The 16791-nt window shown below is 41.0% G+C and overlaps 1 protein-coding gene across 5 annotated transcripts in view; it reads left to right on the forward strand.

Annotated features, from left to right (window-relative positions):
- usp47 (ubiquitin specific peptidase 47) overlaps window positions 1–16791 on the forward strand; it is a 155909-nt gene that overhangs the window by 80046 nt on the left and 59072 nt on the right. For all 5 annotated transcript variants that reach the window (XM_078220870.1, XM_078220874.1, XM_078220869.1 and 2 more), the window contains 6 exons: window positions 3151–3354; window positions 8598–8711; window positions 9513–9663; window positions 13807–13903; window positions 14841–14986; window positions 15120–15199. In XM_078220870.1, the coding sequence (XP_078076996.1) occupies window positions 3151–3354; window positions 8598–8711; window positions 9513–9663; window positions 13807–13903; window positions 14841–14986; window positions 15120–15199 (792 nt within the window). The remainder of the gene's footprint in view (window positions 1–3150; window positions 3355–8597; window positions 8712–9512; window positions 9664–13806; window positions 13904–14840; window positions 14987–15119; window positions 15200–16791) is intronic.

The following is a 16791-nucleotide window of genomic DNA, read 5'->3' on the forward strand; positions in this document are numbered from 1 at the left end:
CCCTGTACAGGTGCATCAAGACATCCCTGCTTTTATATTCTATCCCCCTCGCAATATAGGCCAACATCCCATTTGCCTTCTTGATCATTTGTTGTACCTGCAGACTGGGCTTTTGCGTCTCATGCACAAGGACCCCCAGGTCCCTTTGCACGGTAGCATGTTTTAATTTGTTTCCATTGAGATAGTAATCCCATTTGTTATTATTTCCTCCAAAGTGTATAACCTCGCATTTATCAACGTTATACTCCATTTGCCATATCCTCGCCCACTCACTCAGCCTGTCCAAATCTCTCTGCAGATCTTCTCCGTCCTCCACACGATTCACTTTTCCACTTATCTTTGTGTCGTCTGCAAACTTCGTTACCCTACACTCCGTCCCCTCCTCCAGATCATCTATATAAATGGTAAACAGTTGCGGCCCGAGTACCGATCCCTGCGGCACGCCACTCGTTACCTTCCTCCAACCGGAAAAACACCCATTTATTCCGACTCTTTGCTTCCTGTCGGATAGCCAGTCCCCAATCCACTTTAACATACTACCCCCAACTCCGTGTGCCCTAATCTTCTTCAGCAGCCTTTTATGGGGCACCTTATCAAACGCCTTTTGGAAATCCAAAAACACCGCATCCACCGGTTCTCCTCCATCAACCGCCCTCGTCACATCTTCATAAAAATCCAACATGTTCGTCAAGCACGACTTTCCCCTCATGAATCCATGCTGCGTCTGATTGATCGAACCATTTCTATCCAGATGCCCTGCTATCTCCTCTTTAATAATGGATTCCAGCATTTTCCCTACTACAGACGTTAAGCTGACCGGCCTATAGTTACCCGCCTTTTGTCTCCTTCCTTTTTTAAACAGCGGCGTAACATTAGCCGTTTTCCAATCAACCGGCACTACCCCAGAATGCAACGAGTTTTGATAAATAATCACTAACGCATCCACTATTACCTCTGACATTTCTTTCAATACCCTGGGATGCATTCCATCCGGACCCGGGGATCTATGCTGGCCTCAACTCCTTTTCTGTGCCATTTCCCCATTGCCCTCTATTACTTGATCTATTAATATTTATCCACCTCCATTTTAAATACTTACAATGATCCAGTCTCCACCATCCTTTGTGGTGGGGAATTCCAGAGATTCACCACCCTCTGTGAGAATAGGTTTCTATGCAAGAAAGCTTTAAATGACCGGCCCTTTACCTTGTAGCTATGTCCCCTTGTTCGAGACTCTCCCACTCATAAAAAAACATCTCACCATCTACCCTAATATAAAGGCAAAATACTGTGATTGCTGGAATCTGAAACAAAAACTGAAAATGCTGGGGAAACTCAGTAGATTTGACAGCATCTGTGGAGAGAGAGTAGGGCCAACATTTTGAGCCTGGGTGACGAAGGGTCATCCAGACTCAAAGTTGGCTCTATTCTCTCTCTGCAGATGCTGTCAAACCTGCTGTGTTTCCCCAGCATTTTCTGTTTTTGTGTCACCATCTACCCTGTTAAACCCCTCCAGATCTTGTATGTTTAAATAAGGTCACCCCTCACTCTTCTAAACTCCAAGGAATACAGCTGCGGACTATGTAATCTCTCTTGATAGGACAACCCTCTCATCCCAGGAATTAGCACGGTGAATCTCCTTTGGATTGACTCCATTGTTACTATATCTTTTTAGATAAGGGGGCAAAAACTATATGCAGTATTCCAGGCCTCACTAGCACACAGTATAATTGCAACAAAACCTTCCTATTTTTAAACTCCAGCCCCTTTGCAATAAAGGCCAAAGTGCTGTTTGCTGCCGTAACTACTTGTTGGACCTGCCTGCTAACTTTTTGTGATTCATGCACCAGAATACCTAGATCCCTCTGTACTTCACTCACCTGCAGACTCTCTCCTGTTAGGTAATCTGCCTTTTGATTCCGACTGAAGTGCATGATCTCACACTTCCCCACATTAAACCCCATTTGCCAGGTTTTCGCCCACTCACCCATTCTGTTTATATCCCGTTGCAGAATCACAATATCCTCATCACAACATGCCCTTTCACCTATCTTTGTATCATGGGCAAATTTGGAAACCTTACATTCTGTTCCTTCCTCTAGGTCATTAATGTAAAAAGTGAACAATTGCTATTCAAAAACTGATCTCTGCGTCACTCCATTAGTTACATTTTTCCACTCTGAAAATCGCCCATTTATTCCAACTCTTGGTTTTTTTATGTGTCAGCCAGTTTTCACTCCATGCTAACACACTTCCTCTGATTCCATGGGCTTTTACTTTATGCACCAGCCGCTTATGCAGCATCTTGTCAAATGCCCTTTGGAAACCTAAAGGTTCCCCTCTATCTACTCTTCCTGTTACACCTTCAAAGAATTCGAGCATTTTTGTCAAACATGATTGCGTATGGAGAAAAAATTCCAGGGCCAGGGGAAAAGAGGGAGTGGGACGAATTGGAAAGCTCACTGAACGAGTCAGCAGAGGCATCATGGGCTAGTTGGCCTCTTGTCCTGTAAGCTACTGTGATTTTATGGTTCTATTGGCAGTACGGTTTCTGAAAATTTCTAATCTCCCTTCAGTTCAAACGAGCTTATCATTGGTCAAGTAACTTGCTTGTTCAGAATTTTTAATTGTAACCCTGTTAACTTTTATAAAATTCTAGAATGGTGGACTCCGATTTTATGTTGGGCTAACTTTACAATCACGATCCTTCATGCAGGTATTGTGTGCTGTCAAATGCTCAGATACGGTATGTCATTCTGACGGGGCTTGACGGATTGTTTTTCCCAGGCTGGGGATTCTAGCATGCGAGGACACAGTCTCAAGATTAAGACCGATTATTTAGGACTGCTATGAGGAGAGGTTTCTTCACACAAAAGATTGTGAAACGTCAGAATTCTCTACCCCAGAGGGTTGCATGTGTTGCATCATGGAATATATTTAATGTTCAGACAGGTTTGGTGTCTCAGGGAATAAAGGGAGGTGGGAAAAATGGAGTTGAAGTGAAGATCAGCCATGATCGTATTGAATGGCAGAGCAGGTTCGGTGGGCCACAAGGCGTATTCCTGCTTCTAGTTCTTGCGTTCTTGTTGTGAACTTCTAATTCTGTAATGTGATTTGTAAAGTCTGATCTTTGTTCAAATTTCCCCATAGTCAGAGACTGCAGCAGATGAACCACGGGTGCTGTGCATTGTTCAGGACACCACCAATGCCAAGGCGGTCACTCAGCGGCTCACCCTAAACCTTCCTGCATCAACTCCACTCAAACGGCTGTTCGACGATGTCTCATCTAAAGCGGGCTATGTCAATGGCACCTTCGGGTTAGTCTGGAGCAATGGTCTGAACAACACTGACCAAGTGAGTTTGAAAGTTAATCTTAGAACAAGAGGTATCAAAACAGTTTGTCCTTTGTTGCATTGATGTACAGTGGCTCCTGCAGTGAGACAGGCGCAATCACAATTGGGGAAAACCCCAGCGAAACTAGCTCAAATAGAAACTGGCACGGGCTTGCAAGCTGATGGCCAAGAATTATATACACAATCAACCCATCCACATGCTGTCATATGTGCATACCTCATTTATATTTTTCCACAACAGGGTAATAAATCATTCACCTTGAATTGCCCTGTCTGCTTTGATTTATGGTGCTTCTTAACTTACTTTGCCCTGCATCTTTGCGGTCTGTACCATAGTCCCTTTTCTGTTGTCCATTTTGAGGGCATGAAGCGTAATGGTGAACTTAACTCTTTCTACTTGAAACTTGGCTGGGATTCCTGATGGATATCAGATTTTCAAGGTCTCATCCTGTGTGTATGATACGTTGTTTTGTAATAAAATATAAATTGCAACAAGCAATTCTTTTTCTGCACTGAAATATTTCTGTAGTTTAATTTTTTATGATTCATTCCCTGGATGTGGATGTTGCCGGCAAGGCAAACATTTATTTGCTCTAATTGCACCGCCACCTTTTTGAGTAGCTGCAATCTGCGTGGTGCTTATTACGCTTTGGCACAACTGAGTGGCCCAGCCATTTCAGAAGGCAGTTAAGAGTCAAGCACATTGCTCTGAATCTGAACTATAATGTCTATATATAGGCCAGACCATGCAGGTTTCCTTCCCTAGAGAAATTAGTGAACCTGACAGTCCGGTCATTCATAGTCAACATTACTGGCACTATTTTTTTCACTTCAGGTTTTATTTAGTTGATTGAATTTAAATTCCTCAGCTGCTGTAGTGGGATTTGAACTCTTGGCTCTAAATTATTAATCCAGGCCTCTGGATTACAAGTTCAGTAACAACTACTATGGCACCTCACCTGTAATGTGTTATTTTTATATTCCTCATTTTGATTTATTGGCCCTCTTTTACATTCTTCACTGCATATTTTTCTTTGCTTTATATTTTTCTTTCCTCTATCTCTTCATTGATACAGTAGCTATGATTTAGTGATAACATAAGCATTGACTCTGGCTATATCATGCTCTTGTAAACAGCTGTTCATGGGAATCCTTCCCCATTTCTGAAGGTTCCTTTAAACTCTGGCTGGGAACATGTTGGAAGGATGGGACTTGTGAAACGAAAGCAGCCAAAATAAAACGTTTCGACCCTATTCTCTTAACTCCCTTTAATCCACTTGGCGTAATTAATTAAAGATCCCACACTTCTCACCAACAGAAGATAGTGTGTGTCTGATGGGGAATCATCCTGTCTTAGATGTGTCCTCTCTGGAGAACCCCAGGGAACTAAACTGAGACTTTTACTTTTCTTGACATCCAAAGACAACCTTCCCAACAAGTAAACAAAAACGGGGTATGACTATTTGCAGTTGACGGTGTAGCTTACGCATCAGGGAAAACTCAACATCATATCAATTCACTGCAAGATGATCCTCTGGAATTGCAAAAATGGCAGGACCAATGGGAGATGGCATTCAATGTTAAAAAAATGCTGTGTCATATGCATCGCCAACAAATAGCTTTAAGATCTGTAATCAAATTCTCCAACAGGTAGATACACAGCTATATCTGGGAGTTCATCTTTAAAAAAATCTTCAATGGGGATTCCACATTCAGCAAATATCTAAAGCAAACAGGATTCTTGATATTGCAACAGAAGTACCAGTTATATCATGCCAAACATTTGTTTGTCCTATCCTAGAGTATGCAAGTTGTGTGTGGGATCCTTATAGGGCGAGAGATATAAATAAGATTGAAGCGATCCAAAGACATGCTGCATGATACTGTACAATCATTATGGGAAATGTACTAGTGTCATATCCTTGATCAAAGATTTGGAATGGGAATCACTATAGTTAAAAGTTTATTCATTACAAGCAGTCTTACATTAACACTGCAATGAAGTTACTGTGAAAACCGCAAAAGAGGGGAAAAAACACACTCCATGTTCCATTAAAATATGAAACGGACTGTTGGGAATTGACGGAAACAAGTACCTGGTGCCCTTTGGCAATGACAAAACACAAAGACCATTTGTTTCCAAGACTGGGTATTAATGCTTTTTCTTCCCAGAACAATCCCGCAATGGAATAAGCTGCCAAAGGAAATAGTGACATCCGCATCATGTGAGATCTTCATGACCCATCTTTAGATTATTTTCATTTTAAAATTTTCAGTAACAGAACTACCATTTCAGCAGGTTTAGCTAATGCTACCCATATAAATATAGGTGGAATATGGAAATTAGCTTGTGATGCAGACGTAATTAAAACACGACCCTATCCTCCATTATGTTAAGTCCCAGTAACACAACAATGCTGCTAGTCGCTACTCCTGCTACTTGTCCCTTGGGGTACCTGTTCCCAACATCTTCCTCCCCCTCCATCCTGAAGATCCTCAAATTATCTCTGTGCTTGTAAGCTGCTGAATGACATTGTTCCCTGATCTTGGTACCTCTGTCTCTCCACTAATCCTCGATCCCAGGAGCCTTCCTCCGGTAATCCCAAACCTGAACCTGTGCCCAGTGGGGGATTCTCTCTACGCACTGTGTGCTGAAATTGGAATTTGATTCTTTTTCAGTAGATTTACAATTCTGTGACATAATGCTCATAAAAGAAATTCCCCTCCTGAGACAACACTAGTCAAGACAGCTTAGTTGAGACCTAGCTAAGAGACTGTTGTTCAATAGTCCTGCTTCCAGAAACTGTAAAACAAACATTGCACTCTTTCTGAATTTATGTCATCCTCACTTGGTACATAAAATTGAACTAAAGAACCAAGAAAATTACAGAACAGGAACAGGCCCTTCGGCCCTCCAAACCTGCACCGACCATGCTGCCAGACTGAACTAAAACCCCCTACCCTTCCGGGGACCATATCCCTCCATTCCCATCCTATTCATGTATTTGTCCAAACGCCCCTTAAAAGTCGCTATCGTATCTGCTTCCACTACCTCCCCTGGCAGTGAGTTCAAGGCATCCACCACCCTCTGTGTAGAAAAAACTTGCCTCGTACATCTCCTTTAAACTTGCCCCTCGCACCTTAAACCTATGCCCCCTAGTAGTTGAACTAGATATTGAATGAATCTTAAGGTAATGATGTAGAATGAGCTTTCTTTATGATCAAGGTAATACGCTGCCTCGGAAAAGCAGCCAGCATAATCGAGGACCCCAGGCACCAATGACTTACTTTCTTCCTTCGGGAACAAGATGCAAAAGTCTGAGATCACATCCCAACTGGCTCAAAAACAGTTTCTTCCCTGTTGCCATCAGGGACTTTTGAATGGACCGATCCTATATTAAACTGATCTTTCTCTCCACCCTATCTGTAACTGCAACACTATATTCTGCACCCTCTCCTTTCCTCCTCCCCTATGTAGTCCATGAATGATATGTTTTGTCTGTATAGCACGTCAGAAGAAATATTTTTCACTGTATCCCAATACATGTGACAAATCAAATCAGAATTGTAATCACATGCAAGATGTTGAATTTATTTTTACATGATTTTTTAAAAATATAGCAGCTTGCTTTAAGATCTAAAGCTAATAATCTGCATTCTTCTGGTGAAATCACATTTGTATAACACATCTTGTTGTCTAATTTGAACTGCGCAAGTTTAACACTAGTGAAAAGGAAATTAAAGTATACTCATGATTCAAAGGTGCTTAATTTGTTTGATCAGTTAACTTGAACTGAAGTAGCATTTAAAAAGCCTTACAATGAAAGTTGTTGAACATTTGCTGCTTAATTGCTACTTTATATAGACAAGTTAGAAAGGGCAGGTAAGTGGCAGATGGAGTTCAATGCGAAGAAGTGTGAGATGATGCATTTTGGTAGGAAGAACATGGAGAGACAATATAAAATAAGGGGGTACAATTCTTAAGGGGGTATAGGAGCAGAAGGACATGGGTGTAAATGTGCCTAGATCATTGAAAGTGGCAGGATGGGTGGAGAGAGCATTTAATAAAGTAAACAGTATCCTAGGCTTTACTAATAAGGACATAGTACAAAGAGCAAGGAGGTTATGCTGAACTCATACGACACTAGTTAGATCTTGGCTGGACTATTGTGTACAGTTCTGGGTGCCACACGTAGGAAGATTTGAAAGCATTTGAGAGTGCAGAAGGGGCTTACAGGAATGGTTCCAGGGATGAGAAACTTCAGTTATGAGGATAGATTGGAGAGGTTGGGACTGTTCTCCTTGGAGAGAAGGCTGAGGTCATTTGAGAGGGGTTCAAAATCATGGGGCTGACCAGAGTAGACAGGGAGAAATTGTTCCTGAGTGTAAAAGGTTTGAGAACAAGAGGGCACAGATTTAAAGTGATTTGCAAAAGCAGCAAATGTGATGAGTTAAAAAAAACGTTTTCACACAGAGAGTGGTTTGGGTCTGGAATGCACTTCCTTGGAAATGTGATGGAGGTAGGTTTATTCGAGGCATTCAAGAGGGCATTAGATGATCATTTGAACAGAAACAGCATGCTGGGGTATGGGAGAATGGCACTAAGTTATGTTGCTCATTTGGAGAGCTGGTATGGACATGGTGGGCCGAATGGCCGCCTTTTGCACCCTGTCAATTCTGTGAATTCAAATCCCTCGGCTCAAATGGTTTTTGACCACTGAAATTCCGAAACAAACCACAATCCAAGTATTTTGCGCTGCTTCCTCATAATCACTTAATTCAAACTATCACGTAATATGCTATTCCTCCTCACCACCCCATTAATGGATGATTTTGCACCAACATTAGACTCTACAAGCAGATTAAAAATATTTTTGCAGAAATTCCCAAGTATTTTGAAGCACCAAGGATCCCTGTAGAAACAAATAACTTTTAAAGCGATATGATTTTCCCAGTGCCAACCTCAAAGGATCACACAAGATTTTGCATTTTAAGACTGTACCTAACGCACCAAAATCAACGCAGACTAAATACAGTTTATACAGAAGAGGTATTTCTATTAATTTAACACAATGGAAAACTCCATGCAGCGTTTATACACTACACCGCACTCTGTGGACAGCTAGTCCTGAGTTTAAAGTCCAAATCTCAAAGTGGACATGATGTTATTTCTTGGTCTCTCTTCCCTTTAAGGTTGTACCATTTAACGTATCTAAACCTGAACTTTAATTTGTCTTGTTTCAGAGCCCCCTGGATTACACTAGTGAAAAATCTCTCACTGATTCTGGATTTGAACCGGGAAAGAAAAATTTTCTTCATCTCACAGATAAAGATGGTGAACAGCCCCAGTTTGCATCGGTAGGTGGACTCTTGTCCAAAGGTTAATTTTAATCCTAGCTGACATTAGGAATTTTGTTCAGCTTTTCCAGTTACTATAGGCTTTACCTCAAAAAAAAATCTATCCTCCTCCTGTTATTTGCATTTTTGTGATTCGTACTGATTCGAACAAATAAATCAAGTCTTCTTTGCATGTGCAGAGCTTTTGAGTGCTGATGAGATCTAATTGTGCAGATTGACAATATCACTCAAACCAAGTGATACATTTCCTAAGCTTGTGTATATTGTTAAAGATTACACATGTTAGGGGAAGAGATGGAGGGAAGATCTATCAGCCAGCTGTTGTTTTCTTGAATACACACATTCCGAGGAGAATAAGTCCCATTAGAGGAGCAATATTATTTCTCCTGGTTTGAGGAATTAGTGCTTTACTTAGTCCCCTGAACATCAAAGTTACTCAATTACATCTGGCATAACCTGTTTTGCTACCAAATAAACCTGTTGGACTTTAACCTGGTGTTGTTAAACTTCTTACTGTGTTTACCCCAGTCCAACGCCGGCATCTCCACATCATAACCTGTATGAACAGAGTGTACCTGATATTTGGTTTAAATTGCTCATGAATTGTCAAATGATAAAATGTAACAACCACTTGCTAGCAATTGTGTGGATTGCAAAATAAATCTTAGTTTTGACTTTAATCAGCGAGTTTTCTGTAATTATTGTTATGCATCATCTTCAGTTTGGTTGTTAATGGTCTTAATCATTTGTAGGCCATTTGGAAAGAGTATCACTTGAGTATACTTTTTTTTTTCTCCACAGGATGAGTCTGGTACAGCAGAAAGCAGTGGACATGATGACAGCACTCAGGAACGGATTATTGGCCCTCAGCTGAGAGAAAGCACCATGGGCTGTGGGGAATACAGTGGTCAGAATTATTCGTACTCTCCTGTCCTGGGAAAGTCAGAAACTGGTGAGTGATAGTTACTGAAGAACAAATGTTCTCTGTCTGAAAGCTTTTATTTTACAGTATGCTTTATGAGAAGCAACTTGCAAGAAATTTGAAGAATAAAGTGAATGTTTAAATGGCCGCAGAGCAATTTTGACTGAATGGAAATGCAACTTAAAATTGTATGGTTTAATTAAGGTACACGGAACCTGCACAAACCTGGGTAATCCATGTTGATTTTCCCAGAAGCTTTGCACGTCCGCTGTGATTTGCTCATGAATTTTTTTTTGAGTTTTTGTTGTCCTGCTTGGACCTGCTTCTTTGTAAGCCAATTGTTCATTTAAATTTAATGGTTGGCATAGTGGTCATCACTGCTGCTTCTCAGCACCAGGACCCTGGGTTCAATTCCTGGCTTGGTCACTGTCTGTGCGGATTCTTCTGTTTTCCCCATGTCTGCATGAGTTTCCTCCGGTGCTCTGGTTTCCTCCCACAGTCCGAAAGGCGTGCTGGTTAGGTGCATTGGCCATGCTAAATTCTCCGTTGGTGTAGCCGAATAAGCACTGGAGTGTGGCGACTGGGGGGTTTTTGCAGTAACTTAATTGCAGTGTTAATGTAAACCTATTCGTGACACTAATAAATAAACTTTAAAACGAATCCCAATTGTCCGCATTTGGCCCATATCCCTCGATACCCATCTTACCATGTAACTGTCAAAATGCTTTTTAAAAGACAAAATTGTACCCGCCTCTACTACTACTTCTGGCAGCTTGTTCCAGACACTCACCAACCTCTGAAAGAATGGCCCCTCTGGACACTTTTGTATCTCTCCTCTCTCACCTTAAACCTATGCCCTCTAGTTTTAGACTCCCCTACCTTTGGGAAAAGATATTGACTATCTAGCTGATCTGTGCCCCTCATTATTTTATAGACCTCTATAAGATCACCCCTCAGCCTTCTACGCTCCAGAGAAAAAAGTCCCAGTCTATCCAGCCTCTCCTTATAACTCAAACTATCAAGTCCCGGTAGCATCCTAGTCAATCTCTTCTGCATTCTTTCTAGTTTAATAATATCTTTTCTGTAATAGGGTGACCAGAACTGTACACAGTATTCCAAGTGTGGCCTTACCAATGTCTTGTACAACTTCAACAAGACATCCCAACTCCTGTATTCAATGTTCTGACCAATGAAACCAAGCATGCCGAATGCCTTCTTCACCACTGTCCACCTGTGACTCCACTTTCAAGGAGCTATGAGCATGTACCCCTAGATCTTTGCTCTGTAACTCTCCCCAATGCCCTACCATTATCTGAGTAAGCCCTGCCCTGGTTCAATGTACCAAAATGCATCCCCTCGCATTGATCTAAATTAAATTCCATCTGCCATTCATCAGCCCACTGGCCCAATTGATCAAGATCCCGTTGCAATCGGGAGGATGATTTTGTTCTGCTCCTGGACAGTATGCTGTGATAAGAGATGAAATACCATTAGTAGAATTGTGCAATTACATACAGCTTCAACTGCTTCCTGCTTTTTGAATGATCTTTTTTAATTCACAGACTAAATCATTAGTGACTTTTTTTGTGTGTGTGCCTACATGAGTGTGAGCTACCTTTGCTGCTTTAAGGGAGAAATGTATGTTATATTTTCTATCCATTTGTGTCTTGACCTGGATAGTAAAAAAAACAGAAGAACAACCAGTTCACTCTGTACGTGGGGGTAGCGTGCTGCTTGTCATTTACAGTGAAGCAAATTTGATATATCCAACATCGAAGAACTAACTTTCACTGGATTCAAGTGGAGCAATTGGAGGCGGGAAGACTGATCTTCCTTTCCACTAAAATTCTGACTGGATCAAAAAAAGATCCACAGTTTCTTTTGAAGTTAAATTGGGAAGCATTGCTTGCAAAGCAGCATGCCTGTGTTTGACCCACACTCTCCTAGACTCAGTCTGCGCAGAGAAATGCTGTCCCACATGATTTGATAATGAAAAAGGGCATGCCTTAATATAGCGACTTTCATGTCCTTGGGTTATCCCACTTCACAGCGAATAAATTAAGTTTTACACAAATCACTGCTATGCCAGTTTGTGAACAGCAGTATTCCACTGTTGGCTGAAAAATAAATGCTAAAGAGGAATTGGGATGAGATGGAGTGAGTGAAGAGCTCCCTACTGCTCAGATCGTACTGTGGGATTATTTGTATTGGCTTGAACAGGCCTCAGTTTAATGTCTCCTCTGAAAGACAGCATTCCTGACAATGCAGCACTTCTGTACTTAGTTAATATAGTTCTATTATCTTGCATGTAAGTAAGTGTTCCCATTTGGTGCATTGCATGAAATCAAATCAAACGTTGAAAAACTGTTTCTGCTTATTAGGTGAGATGTAAAACTGAGGACGCATCTGCTCAGCTGGGCTTAAAGATCCACAGTCACTGTTTCAGACAAGAACAAGAGAATTCTCTCCTTGGCCCTGACCAATATTTTCCCCTCCATCGACATTGCTTAAACAGATGGTCTGGTCATTATCACATTGCTGTTTATGGGACCTTGCTGTGTACACTTTTCCTCTGTTACAACAATGATTACACTTCAAAAAGTACGCTGTGAAGTGCTTTGTGGTTATGGAACAAGCTGTACCAGTGCAAGTCTTTGTTTCTTTGTCCAATGTTATTTAGGTCTGAACTAAGTGTGGCATGTTGAACACCCAGATCCAGCTGTAGCCGGATGATGCATCATGCGACTTGGTGACTATTTGGTTTCAGTGAAAGATGTCAAGATTCCAAGTTGCAGCAGTTGTCATCTCTATTCAGTAATGCGAGTAAAAATAGTTGCCAGTAAAAGTACTGGCAGACACCTTTATAGTGCTCTTTATGGATACTGCATAGTGTGTTTATAAAGAACGAGAGCATCATCTAGTGGTGGAAGGATTTTGCTGCATTTATGCATAGAAATCATAGAAATCAGAGAAACCCTACAGTACAGAAAGAGGCCATTCGGCCCATCGAGTCACCGACCACAATCCCACCCAGGCCCTACCCCCATATCCCTACATATTTTACCCACTAATCCCTCTAACCTACACATCTCAGGACACTAAGGGGCAATTTAAGCATGGCCAATCAACCTAACCCGCACATCTTTGGAATGTGGGAGGAAACCGGAACATCTGGAGGAAACCCACGCAGACACGAGGAGAATGTGCAAACTCCACACAGACAATGACCTAAGCCAGGAATCGAACCCAGGTCCCTGGAGCTGTGAAGCAGCAGTGCTAACCACTATGCTACCGTGCTGCCCACTGTGACCATATTAGAACATGGACTAAATTGTGCATTTATAGTTGTCAAAGCAGGAGGGATGTTTTTGACATGGATACATGTTTCGCTCAAAGCCCTTCCAACATTATCCTACCATTGCGTTAGGCACCCCACACACTTCCTGGTTCTGAATAACTTAAGTTAGTTTTGTCTTCACTTCAATTACCATTACACTCCTCGGGCTTTCTTACTGTGGAGTCTGGTTTTGCAGCGAAGGATGAATTTCGTGGTCGGGCAGGTTTGAAATGACCCTCGGACTAGTTTAAAGCATAAGGTCCCACAGAAACCAATGATCTGCCTTGTTACTCGAGCATCCCCGTAACTTGCTTCACTGGAGTGGCTGAAGAGAAAGTAGAGACAAATATCCCATTTGATAGTATTTTCTACATTTTGAAATATTAAAGCTTCAGATTAGCCACTGGGTCTGTATTTTAAAAGGAAAAGATGACCGAATACTTTGAACATAAGTGCTGGTGGAAAGTTTGCCTCTTAAATGCAATCTGTCACATGTTTCAATTCGGCCCCAGCTCCTAGTAAAAGAAAGAAAAATCTTGTATTTATATGGCATCTTTCACAATTTCTGGTCATCCCGGTGTTTTGCAACCAGTGGACTACTTTTAAAGCATAGTCGCTGTTGTAATGTAGACCAATTTGCACACAACAAGCTTCCACAAACAGCAGTGACCAAATAATCTGATAGTGAAGCAATAATGATGATGGACAACGAGTACTGGCCTTTCTGGCAGTGTCCATATCCTGAGAAATAATTCAAAATCATTAAGGGAAAAGTTATTTTCATTGAATTAAGTTTATAATTTCAACCATGACTGATGAAGTTCTGTTTCTTACAGGATATGTTGGATTGGTAAATCAAGCTATGACCTGCTACCTGAACAGCTTGCTGCAGACGCTCTTCATGACTCCTGAGTTTAGAAATGCACTGTACAAGTAATGACTCATTTAATTATTTCTCCATGCATGACCAGTAACAGAATATGATTAACCATTTAACCACAAGGCAGTGCTGTAGCTTTTGCCTCTGGGGAATTTGAAGACACTGCTTTGTGTGTGAACCTATAATAAAGATTTGCACCTGGACTCGCTATGGAACAGAAAAACCCCAAGATTATTAGTCATCGTGAGCTCCCTGGTACATGTCATGGAGCCTCAGGGCCACATAAGCTAACGCCCCCATTAACCTGTGCTTTTCTGAAGCTGTGGAGCCCAGCACTCTGATTTAGGATTTATTCTCCAGAAGCCAGAGGAGAAAAGCCCTTTCCAAAATTCACACTTGAGAAAGAGAACAGAATTATTTGGGTTATGATGGGCCAATTTTCACAGCCCAGGGACTAGAGATGTCAATGGGGGTGCAGTTTAGATACCCTTGCTTTAGACTAAATATCTACCAATGTAGAGCAACTGTCTGGAAGAGAGGGATAGGAGGAAAACTGCTTGGGCAAATAAACATTTCAGTTCCCACCAGTGTTTACCTGTTGAGGATATGAAATTTTATAATATCAGATCCAGAGAATCCCAACTCTGTTATAATGTTTTATTGGACCTGGAGATGACAATAACAGGCCACATCTTGTAGAATAGCACATATTGATATTGTTTCAATAAAATTATTGATCAGACTGTATTCATTGGTTAGCTTGAATGACATTTTACTTTTATCAGTACTTAGCCAGAGCTCTATATTTTACCAAAAGTCCCACAGCTAACAGTATTATGAAGCTCCTTGGCTGACCCCTGATAGGTGGATGAACTCAATCCAGAATATTCTGGCCTTTTTTCATGATTTTTAGATGTTAGTTTTTCCAGTGGATGCATGGAGCTGTCTTCCAGTATGTTACCATTTATTCCTGTATGGATATATTCACAGATGGGAGTTTGAAGAATACGAGGAAGATCCAGTGATCAGCATTCCTTATCAACTCCAAAGATTGTTCGTCTTGTTACAAACTAGTAAGAAAAGAGCAGTGGAAACAACAGATGTGACCCGAAGCTTTGGCTGGGATAGCAGTGAAGGTTAGCTGGACATTCGGGCTAATTTACTCCTTAGTTGTAAGCTGCAAAGGGAAAAAAAACTCAAAATTGTTTAATAGTTAAGCTTTTAATTTAGCTTGTGAAGGCTTAATTGTGACTGTTTTCCTCTTGCTAGCCTGGCAGCAGCATGATGTTCAAGAGTTGTGCAGGGTCATGTTTGATGCACTGGAACAGAAATGGAAGCAAACTGAGCAGGTAACTGCATATTCATTTTAATAAAACATCAACTTGATAGGCTTGGTCTTATTTGAAGAGGACCAGGGTAAAACTATTACTTTTCTTCCATGCTGTTTCTATGCTTGCTTTAGACTTGGTAAAATTCAGAGCAGTATTTATTGCTACCGTGTTATAATTCAGGTCAGAAACTCCAAAGTGTTTTTTGAAGTCCGTCTGGATCATAGGTTTTGCCATTTGTTTTTGGCGAGGGCAAGCATGAGATGTTTCACTTCAGGTATGATTCAACTGACCCACTAAGGAGCTTTTATCAAACAAAGTTTAATTAAGTATACAGTTAACATGCATAGGAAGAAAATTAGTAATAACTTTAACCAATTTACAAACAAAGAAAAAAGCAACCATGATATTGTATAAACCTTAACAGCTAAACACTGTCCCAACCAAACAAATTCCATAAACAAAACCCTTGCCACAGGCTTAACGCAGCAAATACGAATGCTCATGTGATGCTGGAACTTAGTTGTTTGGTTGGATGCTGCAGTTCTCTTGAGACACACACAAGCTTAAATTCAGAGCAGCTTCCCAAAACACCAGAGAGAGAAAGATACTCTAGTTACTAGCTACCAAACCGCCAACAGCAGAATTTTCACACAAGAAGGCCAAAATCCTTGCTTCCAGCTAGCCAGCAGAATTTCCAATGCCGGGGAGAGAGAGAAGCACTGCTTTCCACTTGACAACCAGCTGCTAGCGGCCCCAAAGTTGAAAGTGAAACTTTGAATTCACTATGAAGAAAGGAAAACTAACATGTCCAAAACACATGACTTGCCACCCAGTCTTCCCCCTAACAATACAGGGTCATAAAACAAATGCTAGAAAGTACCCAAGGCCCAGAATAAAAATGAACAAAACCCCATTGAAGCAGCAATAAAAGGACGTTTAACAGACAATGAAACCAAAAGGCCAGCTCACAAACTGCAAAGAACATGATTTTTAAAAAACATTTCTTAAAGCTACACTCGCATCACAAATGCAAATTTAAAAGCTGTGCTGCAGCCATAGTGTGACCTTCGACTCTCTGACATTGCTGTTAGAAATTGCAGTATTGAGTTAGAGATAACGACATAATCCAACAGTCTTAGCTTTAATGTAGCTTTCATAGTCATAGAGTTTTACAGCACAGAAAGGATACTGTATGTTTATACAAAAGCACAAGAAGCAGGAATAGGTCACCAGGCCCTTCAAACCTGCCCCGCCATTTAATATAATCATGGCTGGTCTATACTGGCCTCGACTCCTTTTCTGTGTCATTTCCCCAACGCCCACTATTCCTCGATCTATCAAATATTTATACGAGAAGAAAATAAGAATGCTTCTTAAATGTTGTGAGGGTTCCTGCCTCTGCCACCCTTTCAGGCAGTGAGTTCCAGATTTGAAAATGTGATTTTAAAACAAAATTGTCTTTTAACCAATGTTTTTGGGTTGCGTATTTATGAAAGCTAGAAGGATACACATGATTTCTAACATTCTGCTGAAAGCATTTGCATTTATAGAGCACTTTTCACAAGCACGGGACATTTTAAATCACTACACCTATTTAAGTATTTTGGAAA

Source organism: Mustelus asterias, chromosome 9 (assembly GCF_964213995.1).
Source record: "Mustelus asterias chromosome 9, sMusAst1.hap1.1, whole genome shotgun sequence".
Taxonomy (NCBI): domain Eukaryota; kingdom Metazoa; phylum Chordata; class Chondrichthyes; order Carcharhiniformes; family Triakidae; genus Mustelus; species Mustelus asterias.